The sequence below is a fragment of the Otolemur garnettii genome, unplaced genomic scaffold (genome assembly GCF_000181295.1).
Source record: "Otolemur garnettii isolate 467f Iridium unplaced genomic scaffold, OtoGar3 scaffold00015, whole genome shotgun sequence".
Taxonomy (NCBI): Eukaryota; Metazoa; Chordata; class Mammalia; order Primates; family Galagidae; genus Otolemur; species Otolemur garnettii.
The window spans coordinates 21,095,634-21,114,428 of record NW_003852410.1 but is presented as its reverse complement, the minus strand read 5'-3'; the positions used below and the strand labels follow the sequence as shown (position 1 = coordinate 21,114,428).

General features: G+C 39.6%; 1 protein-coding gene across 3 annotated transcripts in view; it reads left to right on the top strand.

Annotated features, from left to right (window-relative positions):
* SLC25A26 (solute carrier family 25 member 26) overlaps positions 1-18,795 on the top strand; it is a 180,379-nt gene that overhangs the window by 15,636 nt on the left and 145,948 nt on the right. For 2 of the 3 annotated variants that reach the window (XM_023510696.1, XM_012802563.2), the window contains exon 4: positions 17,935-18,039. The exons of the other annotated variant lie outside the window; for it this stretch is intronic. In XM_023510696.1, the coding sequence (XP_023366464.1) occupies positions 17,935-18,039 (105 nt within the window). The remainder of the gene's footprint in view (positions 1-17,934; positions 18,040-18,795) is intronic. 3 annotated transcript variants of the gene reach the window in all.

Sequence of the window (18,795 nt, the reverse complement as noted above, 5' to 3'; positions counted from 1 at the left end):
GCTAGGATTACAGGCATGAGCCTTAACAGTAGTTTTGCTTATCTGATGAAACTCTGGTAGAAAAGTACTAACTGAAATAGAGCTGGTAAAATAATGTAAATACTGGGGAAAAAAGACTTAAGGGAATAAATGAAGAAATCAGTACATAAAGATAAAGGAATAGTTCTTTTGGGAGATGTAAGAAGCCTGAATCTAAATAACATAGTCTCAGAACATAAAACAAAAACTCAAAGTATTATAAGGAGGAATGAACAAAGCCGTAGTTTTAGTTGGAGATGTTCCCATCTCTCAAAGCATTAAGATCAGGCAGGTATAAACTGTAGAAGATTTGAACAACACAGTAGTAAGATTGGTTTAATGGACATGTATGTAACTCTGTTCCCAATGGTTAAAGAGGGTATATTTTTTCCAAGCATAATTGGAAATTTAATAAAAATGGATAACTTGGTAGTCCATAAAGCAAGTTTCAATGAATACTACAGAGATGATATTGTATAGATTATTCAGTGTCTAATTGTGATAAAGTACAATTGAAACAATGACAAAAAGAGAGCCAGTCTGTCCCTACCATGCATTTAAAAAACAAACTCTTTTATAATTTATTTATTTATTTTTTTTAGATAGAGTCTTACTATGTCACTCTTAGTGCTGTGGCATCACAGTTCACAGCAACCTCCAACTCTTGGGCTTAAGCGATTCTCTTGCCTCAGTGTCCTGAGTAGCTGGGACTACAGGCGCCTGCCATGATGCCCGGCTATTTTTTGGTTGTAGCTGTCATTGTTGTTTGGCAGGCCCGGCCTGGGCTTGAACCCTCCACCTTCGGTGTATGTGACTGGCACCCTAGTTGCTTGAGCTACAGGCGCTGAGCCATATAAATTATTTATTAAAGAAAAAATAATAATGCAAGCGATAAAGTATTTTAAACCAAAAATGGATGCATAGTTACGATTTTAAAAAACCCTTCAAACTAATGCAGAGAAGTGTGTAATAGAAGTAAAAGTTTCTCTGTTCTCCTCTTCCTTCCCAAAATTAAGGGACAATGTCTATTAAATTTTTTTTGTATATCCAGAAGTTGTCTATTCCTTGCAAGTATTATTTTCAAATCAGAAAACCACCAGTCTTGTGGGCATAGGAGGAACAGATGACACAGTGAAGACTAAGGTCTTAGTTTGTAAGCCTTTTATCAAAGGACGTGTTTTGTAAAACTTTTTGATATTGGTTTAAAAATGGTTTTGCAGTGCGCAAGTTAACTCTGGATTCTAAAAAAAAATTGCTTTCATAATGTACTGAAGTTACAAAAGTGATGAGATTAGCAGTATAGTAAATTTTTTTTGTAGCAAATAACAAAGTAGTAGATCCTTTGATAAGCTGTAGGCCCGTTTAGGAATCTAGTGAAATCTATGTCTATCTCTCGGGTAGGTGAATGTATGGACATTCTAGAATTGGCTGTCTCTTCAGTAAGGTGAACATATGGAAATTGCTAGAATTCTATCTGGAAATTTGTTTAAACTTCACTTTACTTCTTATTTACTGATTGGAAGGTTTTGTTGTTGAGACAGACTCTTACTTGGTCACCCTTGGTAGAGTGCTGTGGCATCTTTAGCTCATCGTAACCTCAAACTCTTGGGCTCAAGTGATGCTCTTGCCTCAGCCTCCCCAGTAGCTGGGAATATAGGTGCCCATCACGATGCCTGGCTATTTTTAGAGTTGTGGGTCTCTCTCTTGCTCAGACTGTGTGGAACTCATGAGCTCAGGCAGTCCACCCAGCGTGGCCTCCCAGAGTGCTGGGATTATAGGTGTGAACTACCTCGCCCGGCCTTGATTGGAAGTTTTTGATTAATTAATTTTTATTTTGCTTTTATTTGAAAAAAATTTAAAAAAAAATTAGAGACAGAGTCTTTTTCTCTCACCGAGGCTAGAGTGCAGTGGCATGATCATAGCTCTCTGTAACCTTGAACTCCTGGGCTCAAGCAGTCCTCCTGTCTCATCCTCTTGAGTAGCTAGTACTACTGGCATGCTAACCACTTTTTGGAGAGATGTCATCTCGCTGTGTTTCCCAGGCTGATCTTAAACTTTCAGCCTCAAGCAATCCTCCTGACTTGGCCTTCCCAAATGTTGGGATTATATGCAGGAGCCACCAAGCCTGGCTAAACTGTACTATAAAAGCAACTTATGGGTGGTGCCTGTGGCTCTAAGGAGTAGGGTGCTGGCCCCATATGCTGGAGGTGGTGGTTCAAACCCAGCCCTCGGCCAAAAAAAAAAAAAAAAAACTGCAAAAAGAAAAAAGCAACTTATGCTTAATTACAAAAGAATTTTCTAACATCTGATCTTGGGTTTAAATCATTGTTGGTGATTATATTGTGACATTAAAGCCTCATTGCATGCATTACCAATCTTGGGTTGTGAAAATTCTTTCCTTGTGACAGACTGTCCTGGCCTCTTATATTATAATTGTGTATTGCATTGATGAGAGTTGAATATATTTTTATAAATTCAATATTTGGTTTATAGTTCTCTGTTTCTCTTTTACATCCTTTGATAGACGAACAAGTTTACATTTTTAATATGTTGCTGAGAGCAAGCAGCAAATAAAGACCTTGGCCCCCTGTTTCATTTCCCATGGGGCTATCTTGTCTGAAAGCTAGTTTACCATGTTGTAGGGCATCCTTTTTTCAATTTATAAACTTTTTTTTTTTGAGGCAGAGTCTCACTTTGTTGCCCTTGTTAGAGTGCTATGGTGTCATAGCTCACAGCAACTTCAAACTCTTGGGCCCATGTGATCCTCTTGCCTCAGTTTTTCATTGTTCATAGAGATGGAGTCTCACTCTTGTTCAGGCTGGTCTTGAAGTTGTGAGCTCAAGGGATCCCCTGCCTCGGCTTCCTAGAGTGCTAGGATTGCAGGCATGGGCCACCACACCCAGTCTGTTTATAAACTTTCTGCCTCTTAGACTTGTCAAGAGAATATAAAGTGATATCAGGTAGGGGAAATAGTACTTGTTAGATTAGTCATGTTAAAGATCCATGTTTTCATTTGTAGAAAATACCCTCCAGGGGTGTCCTTTCTTCTTTTCTGTCACACAGTGGGAGAATTGTCTCTACCAAAAGCTGTTGAGCAAAAAATAAAAAAAGGCCCATGCATACTTTTCATGGTATCTGACACTATAGATAAGTGAACAGTCCTCAATAATTAGCATACATCCCTGAGTGCTGCTAATATCTAATATTTTTAAAAAATTGGAGCCTTTTAAATGTTATAATATGCTGTGTGTGTACTGTTGGGCACAGGAGGTGGGGTAGGTAAACTTTGGAATTGGGAAACAAGTGTCCCTAGACTGGAGAGACACAGTTCTAGGACATTCCTCTCTTTGTCATATCTTTTAGGGCTTCTGTGGTCTGGAGATGGCTGAGACCTAATGTCAAACACCTGTTTACAGTTTCTGTGATTCATGGAGAGCCTTAAGAGGAGAATTGATTAGCAGCAGGTACATACATTGAGGACTTTATATATGGAACATTTTTTTGTTTTTTTTAAGACAGAGTCTCACTTTGTTGCCCTTAGTAGAGTGCTGTGTCGTCACAGCTCACAGCAACCTCCAACTCTTGGGCTTAAGTGATTTTCTTGCCTTGGCTCCCGAGGAGCTGGGACCACAGGTGCCCACCACAATGCCTGATTTTTTGTTGTAGTTGTTGTTTAGTAGGCGTCATTGTTTAGTAGGCCCCCATGTATGTGGCTGACATCCTAACCACTGAGATACAGGCACTAAGCCATTGATGGTGAATTTTAGTTGATTTTGAATTCAGTTATGGTTTAGCATGGTAAACAGTTTGCCAGATATATGGTTCTGATGTTCTAATAATCCTTGAACTTTTTTAAAAAAGCTTCCTGAAGCTGTTTAGTGTGTTTTCTCAAAAATATTTGTTTTAATAACTTGTTTTAGTTTCTTAGAGGGTAAACTTTGGATTTCCAATTCGTGTATGTGTGTGTACTTGCTAAAAAGAAGAGCAAGAAACAGGTGAATGTAGAGGAAATAAACTTTTATACATAAAATAAAAAGGAATAGGAAATAACATTTATAAAAAGAATTAGAAAACAAAAACATTTATAGCTGTCAATAGTCAGAAGAGTATAGTAACATAGAGATAGTAAGAAATAGTTTAGGTCAGGCATTATTTTGTGCCATGTTTGGTTTGATGTAAGATTGTTATATGGCAAACTAAATTCCTTAGATACAGTAACGCTTTTGTTGGTACTGAATATATCCACTCTTTATTGTAGTTTTAGAAGCAAAAGAATACTGCCAAAATAATAACCATTTCCTGTTGCAGCAACTTGATTAAAACTTAATGATAAATCAATAAAACTGTAATTAAAGCCTTCTACCGTGTGTTTGCAATTTGGAATACAATAAAATCAATCAAATAAGATTTAATATGTAACAATAGCAAGAAGAGTCTCATTTGTGCCATTTTTATTAGGAGGTTTGCTGTGCCAAATCTCTAAATCCCTACCTCAATTATTTTATAGCTCAGTTTTCATCACATGGAAAAAGCTCTGTGAGAAGTAGAATCTATAATTAGATCAAAGGTGGGGGCAGGTTTACTTTAATACTGCAGATGCTATAGCATAGTGGTGGTGATTTTTTTTTAAGGTTTTAAGATTTGTGGTGTCTTACTCTACTTTTGGTCTAGTTTAGAAATGAAAGAATATTGACATTTCTCTGCTGCTAAAAGCAGCCTCTCTTAATGTTTGTGCATGGGTGACATGTAGATGTCTTCACACACATAGGCACTAGTAGGTTGTCCTTTTCAATCTTGTTACTTGAGATTGACAAAGCTAGGAAATAAATTATATCATGTTTTGCAAATGTTTCTCTGATGGCCCCTAACAGTACATCTCCAAGTGGGGCCTGAAGAAGTGCCTACCATCTTTAGAATCAGTTGCTTGGGCATCTGGTTATAAATGAAGATTTTTGAAAATACAAGGACCCTGTAATTTAAATATGATCTCTATTGTGGATGATTCTACAACTCATTGGTATTTAAATACCACTAATTTAGGCTTATAAAAAAAAATCTTACTTTACACCAGTGGTTCTCAACCTGTAGGTCATGACCCACAGGAATTGTATTAAAGCACTGCGGCATTAGGAAGGTTGAGAACCACTGCTTTATACCCTAGTAGTAATGGGCTCAGCAGTCCCCTACCTAAGAATATTTTGATAGGTGCAGAACAGTGTGAGTACCAGATGTAGATCAAACAGGTTACTACTTTTGTTCTCAGAATGACATATTTTAGACCTACTAAAAAGCCTAGGTTAATAAAATTGTTATTTTAAAAGTGACCATCAGCTCAGACATGTAGATTTTATTGAAATTAACAGTGAGTGTTATAAACTCACTGAAGTTTTCTCCAGGCCCATGTTCTTGTAGAGCCTTGTAGGTGAAGACAACTTGGGTTGTGGTTTTAGCTCCCCTATAAGTAACAGGGCCAATGGGACCACCTTGTCCTAATCCATTTAGGGGTCTTGTTAGGATCAGACGCATTGATGCTGTGAGGTGTTCGTCAGCTACAGAGCACGGTACACATGTTCCTGATCATGGGGTTTTCCTAGCGAGGGTTTATCCTATTTTGTTTATACTTTCAATACCATGTTTTAAAACGAATATGTAGCATCCTTCATGATCTTCGTTGGCCTTTTCTAAGGAGAATCACTGAGCAATATAGTAGAAGAAAGGTTGGCAACTTTTGGAATGTGTCTTACCTTTTAAATTAATCATGATAGATTTTGAAATATTCATAAGTTAATAAAGGTTAACTCATTTGCAGTTGTAATATTTTGCTAAACACATGCACAGTTGTATAACTGGATCGTAGGGGATAGGTTGAGTAGAAAATAGGATGGCTACCCCAGGGCGACGGTGAAGTGTAGGTGGTATGTTGGAAGGAGCTCTGAGTAAATGCTGCAGATGGAAATTGCTTGTATGTATATAAAGATGAGTGGAGCTGGAAGTGTGGGTATTTCCAGATTACCAGGGAATTTGTTGTACAGTTGGTGGGAATAGAATGGTTAGGCACTTGACCACGCTCAAACAAGTTATTCTCTTTCCGTGCGTCTAAGCACAGGCATGTGCTAAGAGGACCTTTTACCTGTTTTCCTCTCTGTTTACTTTCAGTGTGCCTGTTAGCCTTTTTTCCATTTTCAGACATTAAATACATAAAGCAGGCAGACTTTTTAATCGCTTCTTAGGAACCCTAAACCATAAGAGTTGTATGAAGAAACCTCAGTTACTACAAAATACCTGTTTTCTGCTGCTTTTCCTTTTATATCTTTTCTCTCTTGGTCCTTTTTGGTTCCTTTTTTTATAGGCTACTTTTGTTCAGTTATTCTAGTTTCTTCTGCTTTTTTGTCCTTCCTTGGCAGTGTGGATTTAGATTTGAAGTTCTTCATGTCATGGAGGCATTGAGGATAAAGTGACAAGATAAGTAACTACCTTTTAGAGGCTTGCTGTCTAGAAATGGAGACAGACATGTAAGTGCACTAAAGTTTTACAGGCATTTAAAGCAAGGGAACCATAGGCTGTCCCGGACTTATGATGTCTTGACTTACAACTTTATGACCATGTGAGAGTGATACGAATTCAGTGGAAGCCATACCTTGGAGTTTGAATTTCCATCTTCTTCCAGGCTGGTGATATGTGCAGTAAGATCCTCTCTCACGATGCCGGGCAGTGCAGCTCCCCGTCAGCCACACTAGTGTGGAGTGCAGGTAGGGTAGGCTAGGAGAAGCTGTGAGGTTTGGTAGGTTAGATGTATCAAATGTATTTTCAACTCATAGTATTTTCAACTTAGGATGAGCTTTTAGGGATGTAGCCCCATTGTGTGAGGAGCATCTGTAAGGCAGAGGGAGAGCCTGCAAGGAAGGAATGGTAGATTTTCTTTGGATTAGTCTGAGCCATGGGTATTGACTCAAGGAAAGGCTTTAAAGAGTATGTATTTTTCAGCTGCATTTAACTTAACTATTTTCTTTGAAAATATCTGTCTATTTAAGGTGTATACCATGATGTTATGTGATACTGACTCTTAGTAAAATGGTTATTACGGTGAAGCAAGTCAGCATATCCATCATCTCACATAACTGCTCATTTTTTAATTTTTGTGGCAAGAGTAGCTAAAATCTATTCCTTTGGCAGGAATCTCAATTTCAGTGCAGTTTTATTACATCCCATTTTAGAATTTGATGGTTAGGTGGTGGGTGCTGGGAAGGGTAAAGGGTACTGGAGTTCTGAAGGGCCCTTTGATACACTTTCGAGTTCCAGATGGCGGAGCATGGTGTGAGGAGTCATCGCAGGGCGTGCCTGCTGTGGTAAGGAGTTTGTCCTTTGTCTTTTGAAGAGCTGAGCAGAGGAACAACTTTGATCAGATGTGTAATTTTAAGAAGGTCGTCTGGCAGCTGTCTGGAGGTGAGGAGATGATTATCAGGGTCCGGAGGAGAGATCACCAGGCCAGGGCAGATGGACGCAGAGGGATAAAGCGAGTTCCTGAGGTGTTAAAGAGGTAGAGCCGGCGGGAGAACGGCGGTTCTTTTGGAAGCCCTGCCAGTGACATTGGTCAGTGCATTTTTTCATTCTGAATGCCTTTGTTAGTTGTTTATGTGTGTGGTACACCTGCTCGAATTCTCCAGCAAAGTCTCCTGAGCTAAGTTCAGTAAGCACACCCCATCTTTCCAGTGGTCCCCGCTGTCTGAGCCTGGGCTCACAGGCAGAGAAGGGAAGAAGAGGAAGGCAGGAGAGGGGTAGGACAGGAGGGCTCAGCACTGTCTGTGGGTGGTGATGACCCTGCTTGTTGGTGTGCATTTACGGTGCACGGGCGACTGTGCTGAAGAGGTGCCTCAGGGAGACCCTGACAGAGGAACAGCTTACCCCACCTGCCCCAGTCTCTTGATGATTTCCTTTTCTGACTCATTTCAGATCGTTCTCTGCTGTTTGGACTTTGTTTTCTTCTCCTAATATAGTAGTATGCTGTGTTAGTTCAGATGGTATTGATTCATGATCTAGGAGAGTGTATTTCATTGATTATATTATTTAGTGGAACAAGAGGGAAGGGGAAGCCCTGTGTTGGCTTTTTCTTTAAGAGAGGTATCATTTTAGGGGATACAGTGGAGTTCAGCTTTATGGACTCAGTACAATTTTCATACAGGACGATGAAATTGAAGAAACTGTTTTAAGCCACAACAGTATAATTTGGTCACTTATGGCCACTACATTGTAAATGGGAAAACCAAATATGTCCCTCAAAGGACCAAAGTACTGAAGGAAATTAGGATTAGCCACATCTTTGTGAGCCTGAGCTTGGTTAGTGACAAACCTTTATTTTTATTTTATTTTATTTTATTTTATTTTATTTTTGAGACAGAGCCTCAAGCTCTGGGTAGAGTGCCGTGGCTTCACAGCTCACAGCAACCTCCAACTCCTGGGCTCAAGCGAGTCTCCTGCCTCAGCCTCCCAAGTAGCTGGGACCATAGGCACCCGCCACAATGCCCGGCCATTTTTTGGTTGCAGCCATCATTGTTGTTTGGCGGGTCCGGGCTGGATTTGAACCTGCCACCTTAGGTGTATGTGGCTGGTGCCTTAGCCGCTTGAGCCATAGGCGCTGAGCCACAAACCTTTATTTTTAAAAATGCCTAAGATCTCTCTCACTTTTTCTTCTCTATCAGAGGGACCCACTTCCAACTCTATTTGGAAATGCTCTAAACTTGCTCTTTTTCTTCCTCAATAAAATCTCTCTTTGTTGCCCTGAAAAAAACATACTGCCTTAGGATTCCTATAAAGGACTAAATGCCACCATCAAAAATTTATATTGATTTGTGATTGTGTGCTCTTCCATATTTGATTGCTTATTGTATATCTAATACTATGATAGATACTAAGAGACCCAGAATAAGAAATTTTGATCTCAGTTTGTGAGGAGTTGGATATGTTTACTAAAATAGAGACTATGGGGCCGGGTGTGGGGCTCACGCCTGTAATCCCAGCATAGTGGGAGGCTGGGACAGATGGATTGCTTGAGCTCAGGAGTTTGAGATCAGCCTGAGCAAGAAGGAGATACCATCTCTACTAAAAGAAGAACAAGGTGGGTGTTATGGTGGACATCTGTAGTCCCAGCTATTCAGGAGGCTGAAGCAAGAGGATCACTTGAGCCCAAGAGTCTGAGGTTGCTATGAGCTATGAGGCCATGGCAGTCTACCAAGGGCAACAAAATGAGACTCTGTCTAAAAAAATAAAATAATAAATAAATAAGTAAATAAAATAGAGACTATTTTGAGGGCCTCTGTAGGGAGGCAGCATGGTAAGGATTAGGGACTGTTGAGTGACACAGATCAGGGTCAGAATTGTGACTTGTCACATATTTGCTGTATGTCCGTATGTCGTGTATGTGACCTCACTGAGCTGCTTTTTTCCCCACATCTTCAAAAACAGGGCTAATACTGTCCTCACATTTCTTGCAGGGATGAAGTAGTATAACTCCTGAGGTGCTAAGCCTGGCATTCAGCACACAAATTGCCGTGTGTGGTGCATTTTTTAGAATTTGATAGTTGGGGAGGGATAGCCATTCAGAAGTTGAAGAAATTGAAATTCAAATTAGTTTAGTCACTTGCCCAAGTTTTCTCAGCTACTGTAGATAGTAAAACAACACTGCAGAATGAATAGACAGATATTTCTCTGTATACTTACAAGATCACCTCTTTTACTTTTTCATGTAGTATTTTTAAGTGGCAGAAGTGGAGATGAGAAGTATATTCCTTGTGTAATACTAAGAATTCAAAACATTCTGGGTTTTTCAAATAAGAAGAGGTAAGTTTCTAAGGATTATTGGGCAATATAATGGCCCGCTGAAGATGGCCTCGTACCAGAAACCCATGAATGTGTTTATTACCTTGCATAGTTAGAGGGACTTGGCAGATGTGATTAAGTTAAAGATCTTCAAGTGGGAAAAATGTTCTATTTAGGTGGGCCCAATATAATCACCAGGGTCCTTATAAGAGGGAAGCAGGCACAGCAGGGAGAGATTTGAAGCTGCAGTGCTGCTGGCTTGAAGAAGGAGAAAGGGACCACCAAAGAAATAATGTAAATAGCTTCTAGAGAAAAAGAAATGGAGGCTCCCATACAGCCTCCAGTAGGCATGCTGCCTCATTGACTCCTTGATTTCAGCTTGGTAAGGCACATTTTATAATTTATACCTCTAGAATGTGTTTTAAGCCTCAAAATATACAGTAGTTGTTATAGCAGCAGTAGGAAATTAATAGTTACTGTTGCGCCCTTCTCCATTTTCAGGTGTTTATGTTGGTAGAAATCTGTAAAGTTTATGGGGCTTTTGTTACCTCCTCTGATATCTTGGCTCATTTTTGTTGAGGAAAAGTACAAAAGTAAAAAAGCCATTTGAGGTTTATCTCTTGGACTGTGTAAAGTTATGTGAACAATTTTTAGACACAGGGCCTAAAAGCTGATACAATTGCTTTTGTCGAGAAGACTTGTTTGTGGTATCTGGATTATCAAGGGGTCAGGCAAGCAAAGACAAATACCTACAAAGATTTAACATTTTTCTTTTTCCTTTTTTTTGAGGGTGGGCAGAATTTCACTTTGTCGCTCTTGGTAGAGTGCCATGGTGTTACAGCTCACAGCAACCTCAAACTCTTGGGCTTAAGTGATTGTCTTGCTTCAGCCTCCCAAGTAGCTGGGACTACAGGCACCACCCACAATGCCTGGCTATTTTTTGTTGTTGTTGCAGTTGTCATTGTTTGTAGCTGGCCTGGGCCAGGTTTGAACCTGCCAGCCTCAGTGTATGTGGCTGGTGCCCTACCCACTGAGCTATGGCTGCCGTCCAACATTTTTCTTATAATTCCTATCAGCTATTTTGTGTAATTGGAAAGAGTCTTGAAAAGGAATGAAATTTTGATGTGCTCATGTCCCACTATATGTGGGTAAAAATGTAAATTAGGATTTATAAATTGCTGTTTGGTTTCGCTTGTTAGCAGCTGTAATTCCTTGTGTGACCAGAAGATGGCAGCCTTGACATACAGATGAATTACTGTAAAGGTTTTTTTATTTTTTATTTTTATTTTTAAAGTGGTGGTATAGAAAGATAATGTTAGGTATTCTTACTTGGAAACCTGCTTTCTAAAGAGAATTTTGGGAATTATAAAGAGAATGTGGAATAAGATACAAGTTAGTAATCTTCATTTCAAAAATCTTCAAACGGTCATGAGTTGTCTCCCTATTCCTGCTCGTAATAATTTCCCACATTGAGTTTGCTTTGCAAAGTCCAAAGTAGCTTGTGCTCAGAATAGTCTTTGATTGGTTCTATTCAGCGTATTGTTAAATTTCTAATTTATGATAGTGTTACCTATTGAAACATGAATAATTAACTGAAATTAAACCTTGAATGGTAAAGTTCATTACGTGTGTGTATGTATGATATATCTCTGGAAATGATAATCAAAAGATTTGGGTTTCATTTGTGCTTCTTAAGCCAAGTAGCTCTCTGACTTCCAGTAAATTCTATTATATCATATTGATTTACATATAAAATGATGACATTAGCTTCTAATATCAGAGGACTGTTGATAGGTTGTTGATTTTCTTAGAGAAAAGTCTTAAATCAGGTAAGTTTTTGTGAACTCCATTGAAATAGTTGTAAAATAGATGTAATGTGAATATAGGGTACTATTGGTGATACTTAGTGACTTTGAAGGGCATTTCCAGAGGGGGAAAACAGAGGGGGTTGTGAAACCGGGCAGGTGGTGTGTTGCAGGTGTGAAGCTAGGCTGTAGCCATGCGGGAACCGGAGATTGTGGCCATATCCATCTCTCTCTCCCACCACTCATTTTACCTAATGCAAGGCTGTATGCTGTAATTTTTTTCATGTTCAGTAGTCTTATGATTTGTAGTTGATATCATGGTGTTTTTCTTTTTCTTTCTTTCTCTCCCTCCCTCCCTTCTTCCCTTCCTTCCATTTTCTTTTTTTTTTTTTTTTAAAGATGGGCATTTTTCTGGGTTGTCCCAGCTGGCCTTGAACTCATGGGTTGAAGCCGATCCTCTCACCTCAGCCTCCTGAGCAGCTAGAACTATAGGTGTGTGTACCCAGCTCTTAATGTTTTATTTAATTATACTAAAAGGAAACATTCAGCTTGCCATTGGAGCAATCAGTCTAAAACTTACATCAAAGAAAAATCTTGGTAACAGCAGCATCATTTAATCAAAAATTTAATCTGAAGATTTATCATGTATTTGTTATGTTTAATGAAACCAGCATTGCATTTTAATATTGATAAAGATGGGGGAGGGCGTGTCTTGTGTTTATGGAAAACCTTAGTTGTCTTTTTCTTTGATAGAAGTTTAAATAAAACATTCTTGGGTTTAATGACAATGCCACCATTCCTGTGTTGTGGATTCATACTGAACCTCAGATTGATGAGGGAAGAATGCTCTGTAGAATGGATTTACCAAGAGACCTGTGGATGACATTACCTTTATTTCTTTTCATAGAACCACAGTGCTATAACATGTTTTTGTTCTTGTGCAGTGAAATATTCTATTGTAGCTCAGATTCAAATCTAAGAAAGATCAGAGTTAATAGAAAACCAAATGGAAGGCACAGGAGGAAATCGAAGCATTACTTTGTAGCCTCTCTCTTACCCCCAAAGTGCCGTGGCACAGATGTCAGGAAGCTGTGCTGCGGACTTTGTACCCCTTCAGTTAGATTGTTTTTTATCTGAGAACCTTTTCAAAGTTTTTCTTCTGCTTCTGTATTTTTTAAGAAATAAAAACATAATGTAAGAACATGAAAGGTTATGAAGCATGAAGTTCCATAAATATTTATACCTAATCACAGAAGTAGACAATTCCTATTTTCTTGACATATTGGGGTCATATTGCACACTTGACCTCTTGAATTGAAAAATACAAGGAGTTAGTCTATCCTTTTCTTTTCTTATTTATTTTCATTTCTTTAATGAGTTTTAGATGCTGGGAGCTGTCTTGTTGGGTTCATGTAGGTTTCAGTGAACTTTATTTTCTATCCTAGTTTTTGTTTCTAAAAGTTTGTACTCTCATCAAAAGAAACATAGTTTCTACCCAATTTTAGGCTTAACTTGTAAGCTCTTTAATCTGTTTTTTTAGTTTATGTTACTAAATGAAATACAAATGTTTTTGTCAAGGCTAATAAGTAGGTTTGTGTCTAAAAGTATATTTTAAATTAGCCTTTTCATTTTATTTTCTCCTTCACTTAAAATCTTTGGTCCATAACAAATATTTTTATCCTTTGAAATTATGTTTTAAAAATCTTATGAAGTAAGCAGTACCCTGAACCCCATAAATGCATCAATGTATAAAGTTATAGTTTAATAAACAATAATTTAAAAAATCTTATGAAGTAATAATAAATGTCAGTAGTGGAGAATTAAAAAATAGAGATAGGCAGGAAAGAAGAAATATCACCTATAATCCTTGTTCCTTTTGTTCCTAGTCTTTATATACAGATAGGCAATCTATTTAGCATAAAGGAAAACTATATCTAAAAAGTTCTAAAGTAGGGTGGCGCCTGTGGTTCAAAGGAGTAGGGTGCTGGCCCCATATGGTGGAGGTGGTGGGTTCAAACCCAGCCCCGGCCAAAAACTGCAAAAAAAAAAAAAAAAAAAAAAAAAAATTCTAAAGTATTAGTAAAGTAATTTCTTTGGAAATTATTGATTTTTGTTTGTATTTGGTATCTTTTCCCTTCTGGGTAATTTTTGCTTTCTACACAAAGTAACACATCAGTTGATTAGTATCTTCTGTCCTCAAGGTGCTGTGGTTCAGTAGAAGAGAAAATAATATGTTTTAAAAACTATGTGGTATAAGTTAATAAGTAAAAAATATCAGGTAAGATAGTTTATTTGGGAATTAAGAATAAGGAGGGGATCTTTTGATAGAAGATAGAGGTATTATTACTATCTTTTGGTAGAAGAAAAGATATTATTTCAGAAAATTAAGAATTATAAGAATCTAAAAAAATGCCATAAAGGTTTCTGGTCCGAGTCAAGTAAAAATACTTGTACCTATATAATTATATATATATGTACATTTTGATTTATTAATTAAGAAAGAAATTACAGTTTCAAAAATTCTGGAAGTCAGGGAGAATGCTTGAGAATTCACTCCCTGAGCCGGGGCTGCCGTCAGGGTCTGAAGATTCTCTCAGTCCTTCCTGGGAGTTGGAAAGGTACAGTGTAGAGGCAGGAATGGCCCCGGATGCTGAGGGGTGCTTGGCCAGGGAGGAGTCACAGATGGGGAGGCCTGGTGAGGGCTCCGGACTCGACCTTACTCATTACCTCTGGGTCTTCATATATTGTTGTCAACTTCTCTTCCTTCCTCTTGCCATTTTTTCCCATCTGACATGTATTGCTCAAGACTCTGGGTGCATGGCTCTGCAAGTCTCCATTTGAGACTTCTGGCCCCCTGGAAATCTCTTGCTTACAGCTGAAATTGATTCTAACCCATGGAAGAAAGATTCTTTTTTGGAAGGTTGTGATAGGCACTGTTGCCTTCCACTTCTCCCTTGCTGAACAGAATACTGATACTGGTCTGGGTGGCAGTACCCTGTCCTTTGCTAGATCTCTATGTTCTCAGCCTCCCTAACAGGGCTGCCTGGCTGTGTCACACAGTTCTGGTCCATACATTCAAGGGGACATCTGTGTGTGTGTGTATGGGGGAGGCATCTCAGAGAAAAAGGAGGTCTGCTGTTGTGTGGAACTCAGTTGTGTGCCAAGGTGATGCTGGAGGATGAAGAACCATCTTTTATCAGTAGGGCAGCAAGTCTGAGGATGAAGGGGCAGTGAGTAAGAGGGCAGGGCAAGGGGAGAGGGAGAGCCTGGGGTTCCTGTCCACTCTGCTGAGGTTCTGGATCAAGTGTTGAACTGCCTGTCACCAAGCAACTTGTTAAGTGTCATAATTAAATGTCATTTATAGTCAGTGTCCTAGAACTTGTAACCAAAAGAGCTGTTACCTCTGTGCCTGGCTCAGAACACTACATGCCAGAAGAGGGGGTGGAATGTGACTCAGGAGATTGAATGGGAAGAGGGGCTATGGCAAGCGCCATATCTGGGCCTGTGCCCCATGAACGCTGTGGTTGGGTGCTGCCTGGGCACCACCCACTGGAGGGCTTCTGGGTACTGCAGCTGATGCTTCCCCTGCTGGGTCGGCTGCTACACAGAGATGTTAAACTGGCCCCATAGCTCCAGAGCAGCAATGCCCAGTGGGAACATAATGCACAGCTCAGGTGTCAGCTTACATCTCCAGTAGCCACATTCATAAGGGTGACGACAACTGCTTGGAAGAATTTTAATAACATTTTTTATTAAACTGCGTTTATCTATAATATTAACGTTTCTATGTGTCATCAGTATAAACGAATTACTGTCTGGGCACAGCTACTCCAGAGGCTGGGGATTGCTTGGCCAGGAGTTTGAGGCCAGCCTGGGCCACATAGAGACCCTATCTCTTAAAAAAATTATTAACAAGATGTTTTACATTATATTTTCACACTAGGTTTTAAAATCTGATGTTTGTTTACATTCATGACATATCTCACTTGTACTTGTCCCTTTTCAGGTGCTCTTAGCCTCAGATGACCAGTGACCTGTGTATTGGCCAGATTAGCTCTAGGATCTGGCCCTTGGGCAGGAGTGTTGGGTTAGCCAAACCTAAGTCACATGATTGAGGTTCTCATGCAGGGCCAGGGAGGGGAGAGACTGACTCCGTTTGCTGTCCCTGAGAAGCCTGTCATTCTGAGAGTGAGAACCTGGGCAGCCAAGGCAGGGGTTCCCTCCAGGAACTTGTCCCTCCGCTTCCCCGTGGGTCTCCAGTCAGGCCTTCTCTGTTTCCTGCCCCTTAGAAGTTGATGTTCCTTAAGAGGCCATTCTTGGCCTTTGGTCTTTTTTGACTCTTTCTTTGGGTGCTTTCATCTGTTCTTCTGGTTTTAGGCATTACCTGTTTACTTTCATATCTGTCTCCAGCCCTGTTACTTTCTAGTTCTACAGCCGTGTGCCGTATGTCTTGGCTGTACACAGCCCCTTACATGGTCCACAGACTTCTCCAACTCAGCTGTTCCCAGTCTGGACTTAGCATCTTCCCTCTAAAACCACTGCTGCTTCTCCTCGGACCCCTAATCTCGTGGGATGGGACTATCTTGTAGCCTTCTTCCAAATCGCAAGCTTAGAGCATCCTACTCTCTTCCTCAGCTCCTCACCTATCGTTTACCATGTTCAGTGCGTTTCATTTTTCACTTTTCCCGCACATCTGACCCTCCTCCTTTTCTGAGCTGCACTCCTTGCCTTGTGTTTTCTACCCACCTGTTGTAGCTGTTTCATGACTTGCCTCCTGCTTTCTGGCTTATCTTTCCTCATTTGCTTCTTACCGTTTTCTTCTCTGCATCCTCTGAGTATTTTATGGGCTGCAGCTGGAGTGTTGCCCTGAGCACCGGTTGTCATTCCTCTGCTTTAACTTTCTCACACGTCTGTGGAATGAAGTTCCAGCTCCCTGGCATGGAACACAGGGCCTTGTCTGTGTGTCAGTCTTACTTCTGAGTACTCCTCACCTTGCACTTGGTGCTTAGTGAGTTACAGAATGGTGCCGGCGGCTGCCAGCTGTGAGTTTCTGTATTGACACGGACTGGCACTGTTTCCCCTGAACACTCTGCCTTAGCCTTTGTACATAGACACTTTCTTCTCCCCAGTCTGCCCTTTGCACCTTTCTTGCCAGCTCAGTCTGGCTTCTTTGGAAGGTCCTGTGAAGGCATAATCTTTGGCAGTTTTTCTTGAGTCCAGAGGTTGGACTAAATACCTTGTATTTTCCATGATCTTTATTTATAACTCTTTTTTTTAAAAGCCAAATATTATTGAAATTATCTGTATGTGTCTGTGGGTTCTTTGAGGCCAGAACCTTATTATCCTTTACTGTGGAGTGTCTTGGGCAGTAGTATCTGGCTAAGTATGTTTTTCTTGAACTGAATTAGGTAAGTCTGAAGGGAGACTGCTTGGAAAGGTATGTTGGCCCTAACTGCAGACATCTTTGTGAATAATAAGCATTCAAATATTTGATGAATGAAGAAGTAGAAATCAGATTGTTTCATAAATCTTGTTAGTTTTGGTAGAAAATAACCCAAGGTAATGAATCCTTCATTATCATAGCCATGTCTGTGGTTACAGTGCACCAACATGAAACATAATACCTTGTTAGCTTTTAGAGGCAACGTGCCCATGCCAGCTACTTCATGACATCTAGGATCACATCATGTGTCATCTTTGTGCCTGTTTCTTGGGTGCTGAGTCTTACATCTGTTCTGTGCCTAATCTGCTCTTGCCAAGACTGACCCCAGAGAAGAAGTTGCCAGTGTTTATACCTAGAGCTGGAGCTGGCAAGCTTATCATCTGTTTTCATAAATAAAAAATTTTTTCTGTTGGAACATAGCCAAAGCATTCATTTACATATTATCATCTACAGCTACTTTTGTGCTAAAACAGGCTACATGGCCAGGTGTGGTGGCTAATGCCTGTAATCCTAGCACTTTGGGAGGCGGAGGAGGATTGCTTGAAGTCAGGAGTTCAAGAAATTAGGCAGGTGTTGGTGACAGTTGCCTGTGGTCCCAGCTACTCTGGAGGCTGAGGCAGGAGGATTTCTGAACCTGGGAGTTTGAGGTTGTAGTGAGCTGAGCCTGCCCTGTAGCCCAGGTGACAAGAGTGAGACTTCATCCCCTCCCCCCAAAAAAATCTTAAACATTTTGACATCTTGTACTAAGTCTATACACTATATGTCTTTACTATAATTTTTGCTTATGAAAAAAATTTTGATTTTTATATGTTACTTCCTTTTTTAGGATGTTTGACCAATTTTAATGTATTTTAGGTTGCCTGTCTGATTCGAGTTCCATCTGAAGTGGTTAAGCAGAGAGCACAGGTATCTGCTTCTTCAAAAACATTTCAGATTTTCTCTAACATCTTATATGAAGAGGTGAGACATATTTTTAAGTACTCTATCTCTTTTTTCCTTATTGAGAAAGATTTTATAGTAGCTAATGTTAGCACTATGGCCTTAGTGCTCATCCCTGGAGCCTTAGAGAGAACCTTAGAGCTAAATTTAATGTCCAATTATAGTAACTCTTTTGCTAGGATCATCTTTGCCTTTCTTTGATTTGTTTTTGAATGTTTATTTTCATTTTTATTTGTTTTTCAAACTTCTAAACAAATGTTGAGTGCCATTACTGCATATGTGTCCTGCATTGTAATCTTGCTGCTGTTCTTCTGGGGTCAGACGTGAAACAAATGGTGCATCTGTGAAGTGAATGAAGATATTATCTTAACACTGAATGGGCACAGTGTAGGGTGTATGGCACACCTTTTGGGTGCAGACATAACTACAAGAGGGACTGTATCTTACAGATAGTATGACTTGGTTGTTTATACCCTCACATTAACCAGAAATTAAAAAAAAGATATTCTCTTAAAGCATCACTACAGAATTTGAGGACCTGTGGAAGAGAGATATAATGGACCAGTAACAGTGACTAAACTCATAGTGTTTTCATCAAAATGTCATTCCTCTGTCACTGATTATTGTTGAGCTGTGGCTCAGAAGTTGTTCTTCCGGCCACGCGACTTGGGAGCATTTAACTCTTTTCCTTTATAGTTTTTGTGGAAGCATTTTATTAAAAAATGGAAATCAATACATGGAAATTTTAATGAGTCTTACTTTTAGAAAAGTTATTCT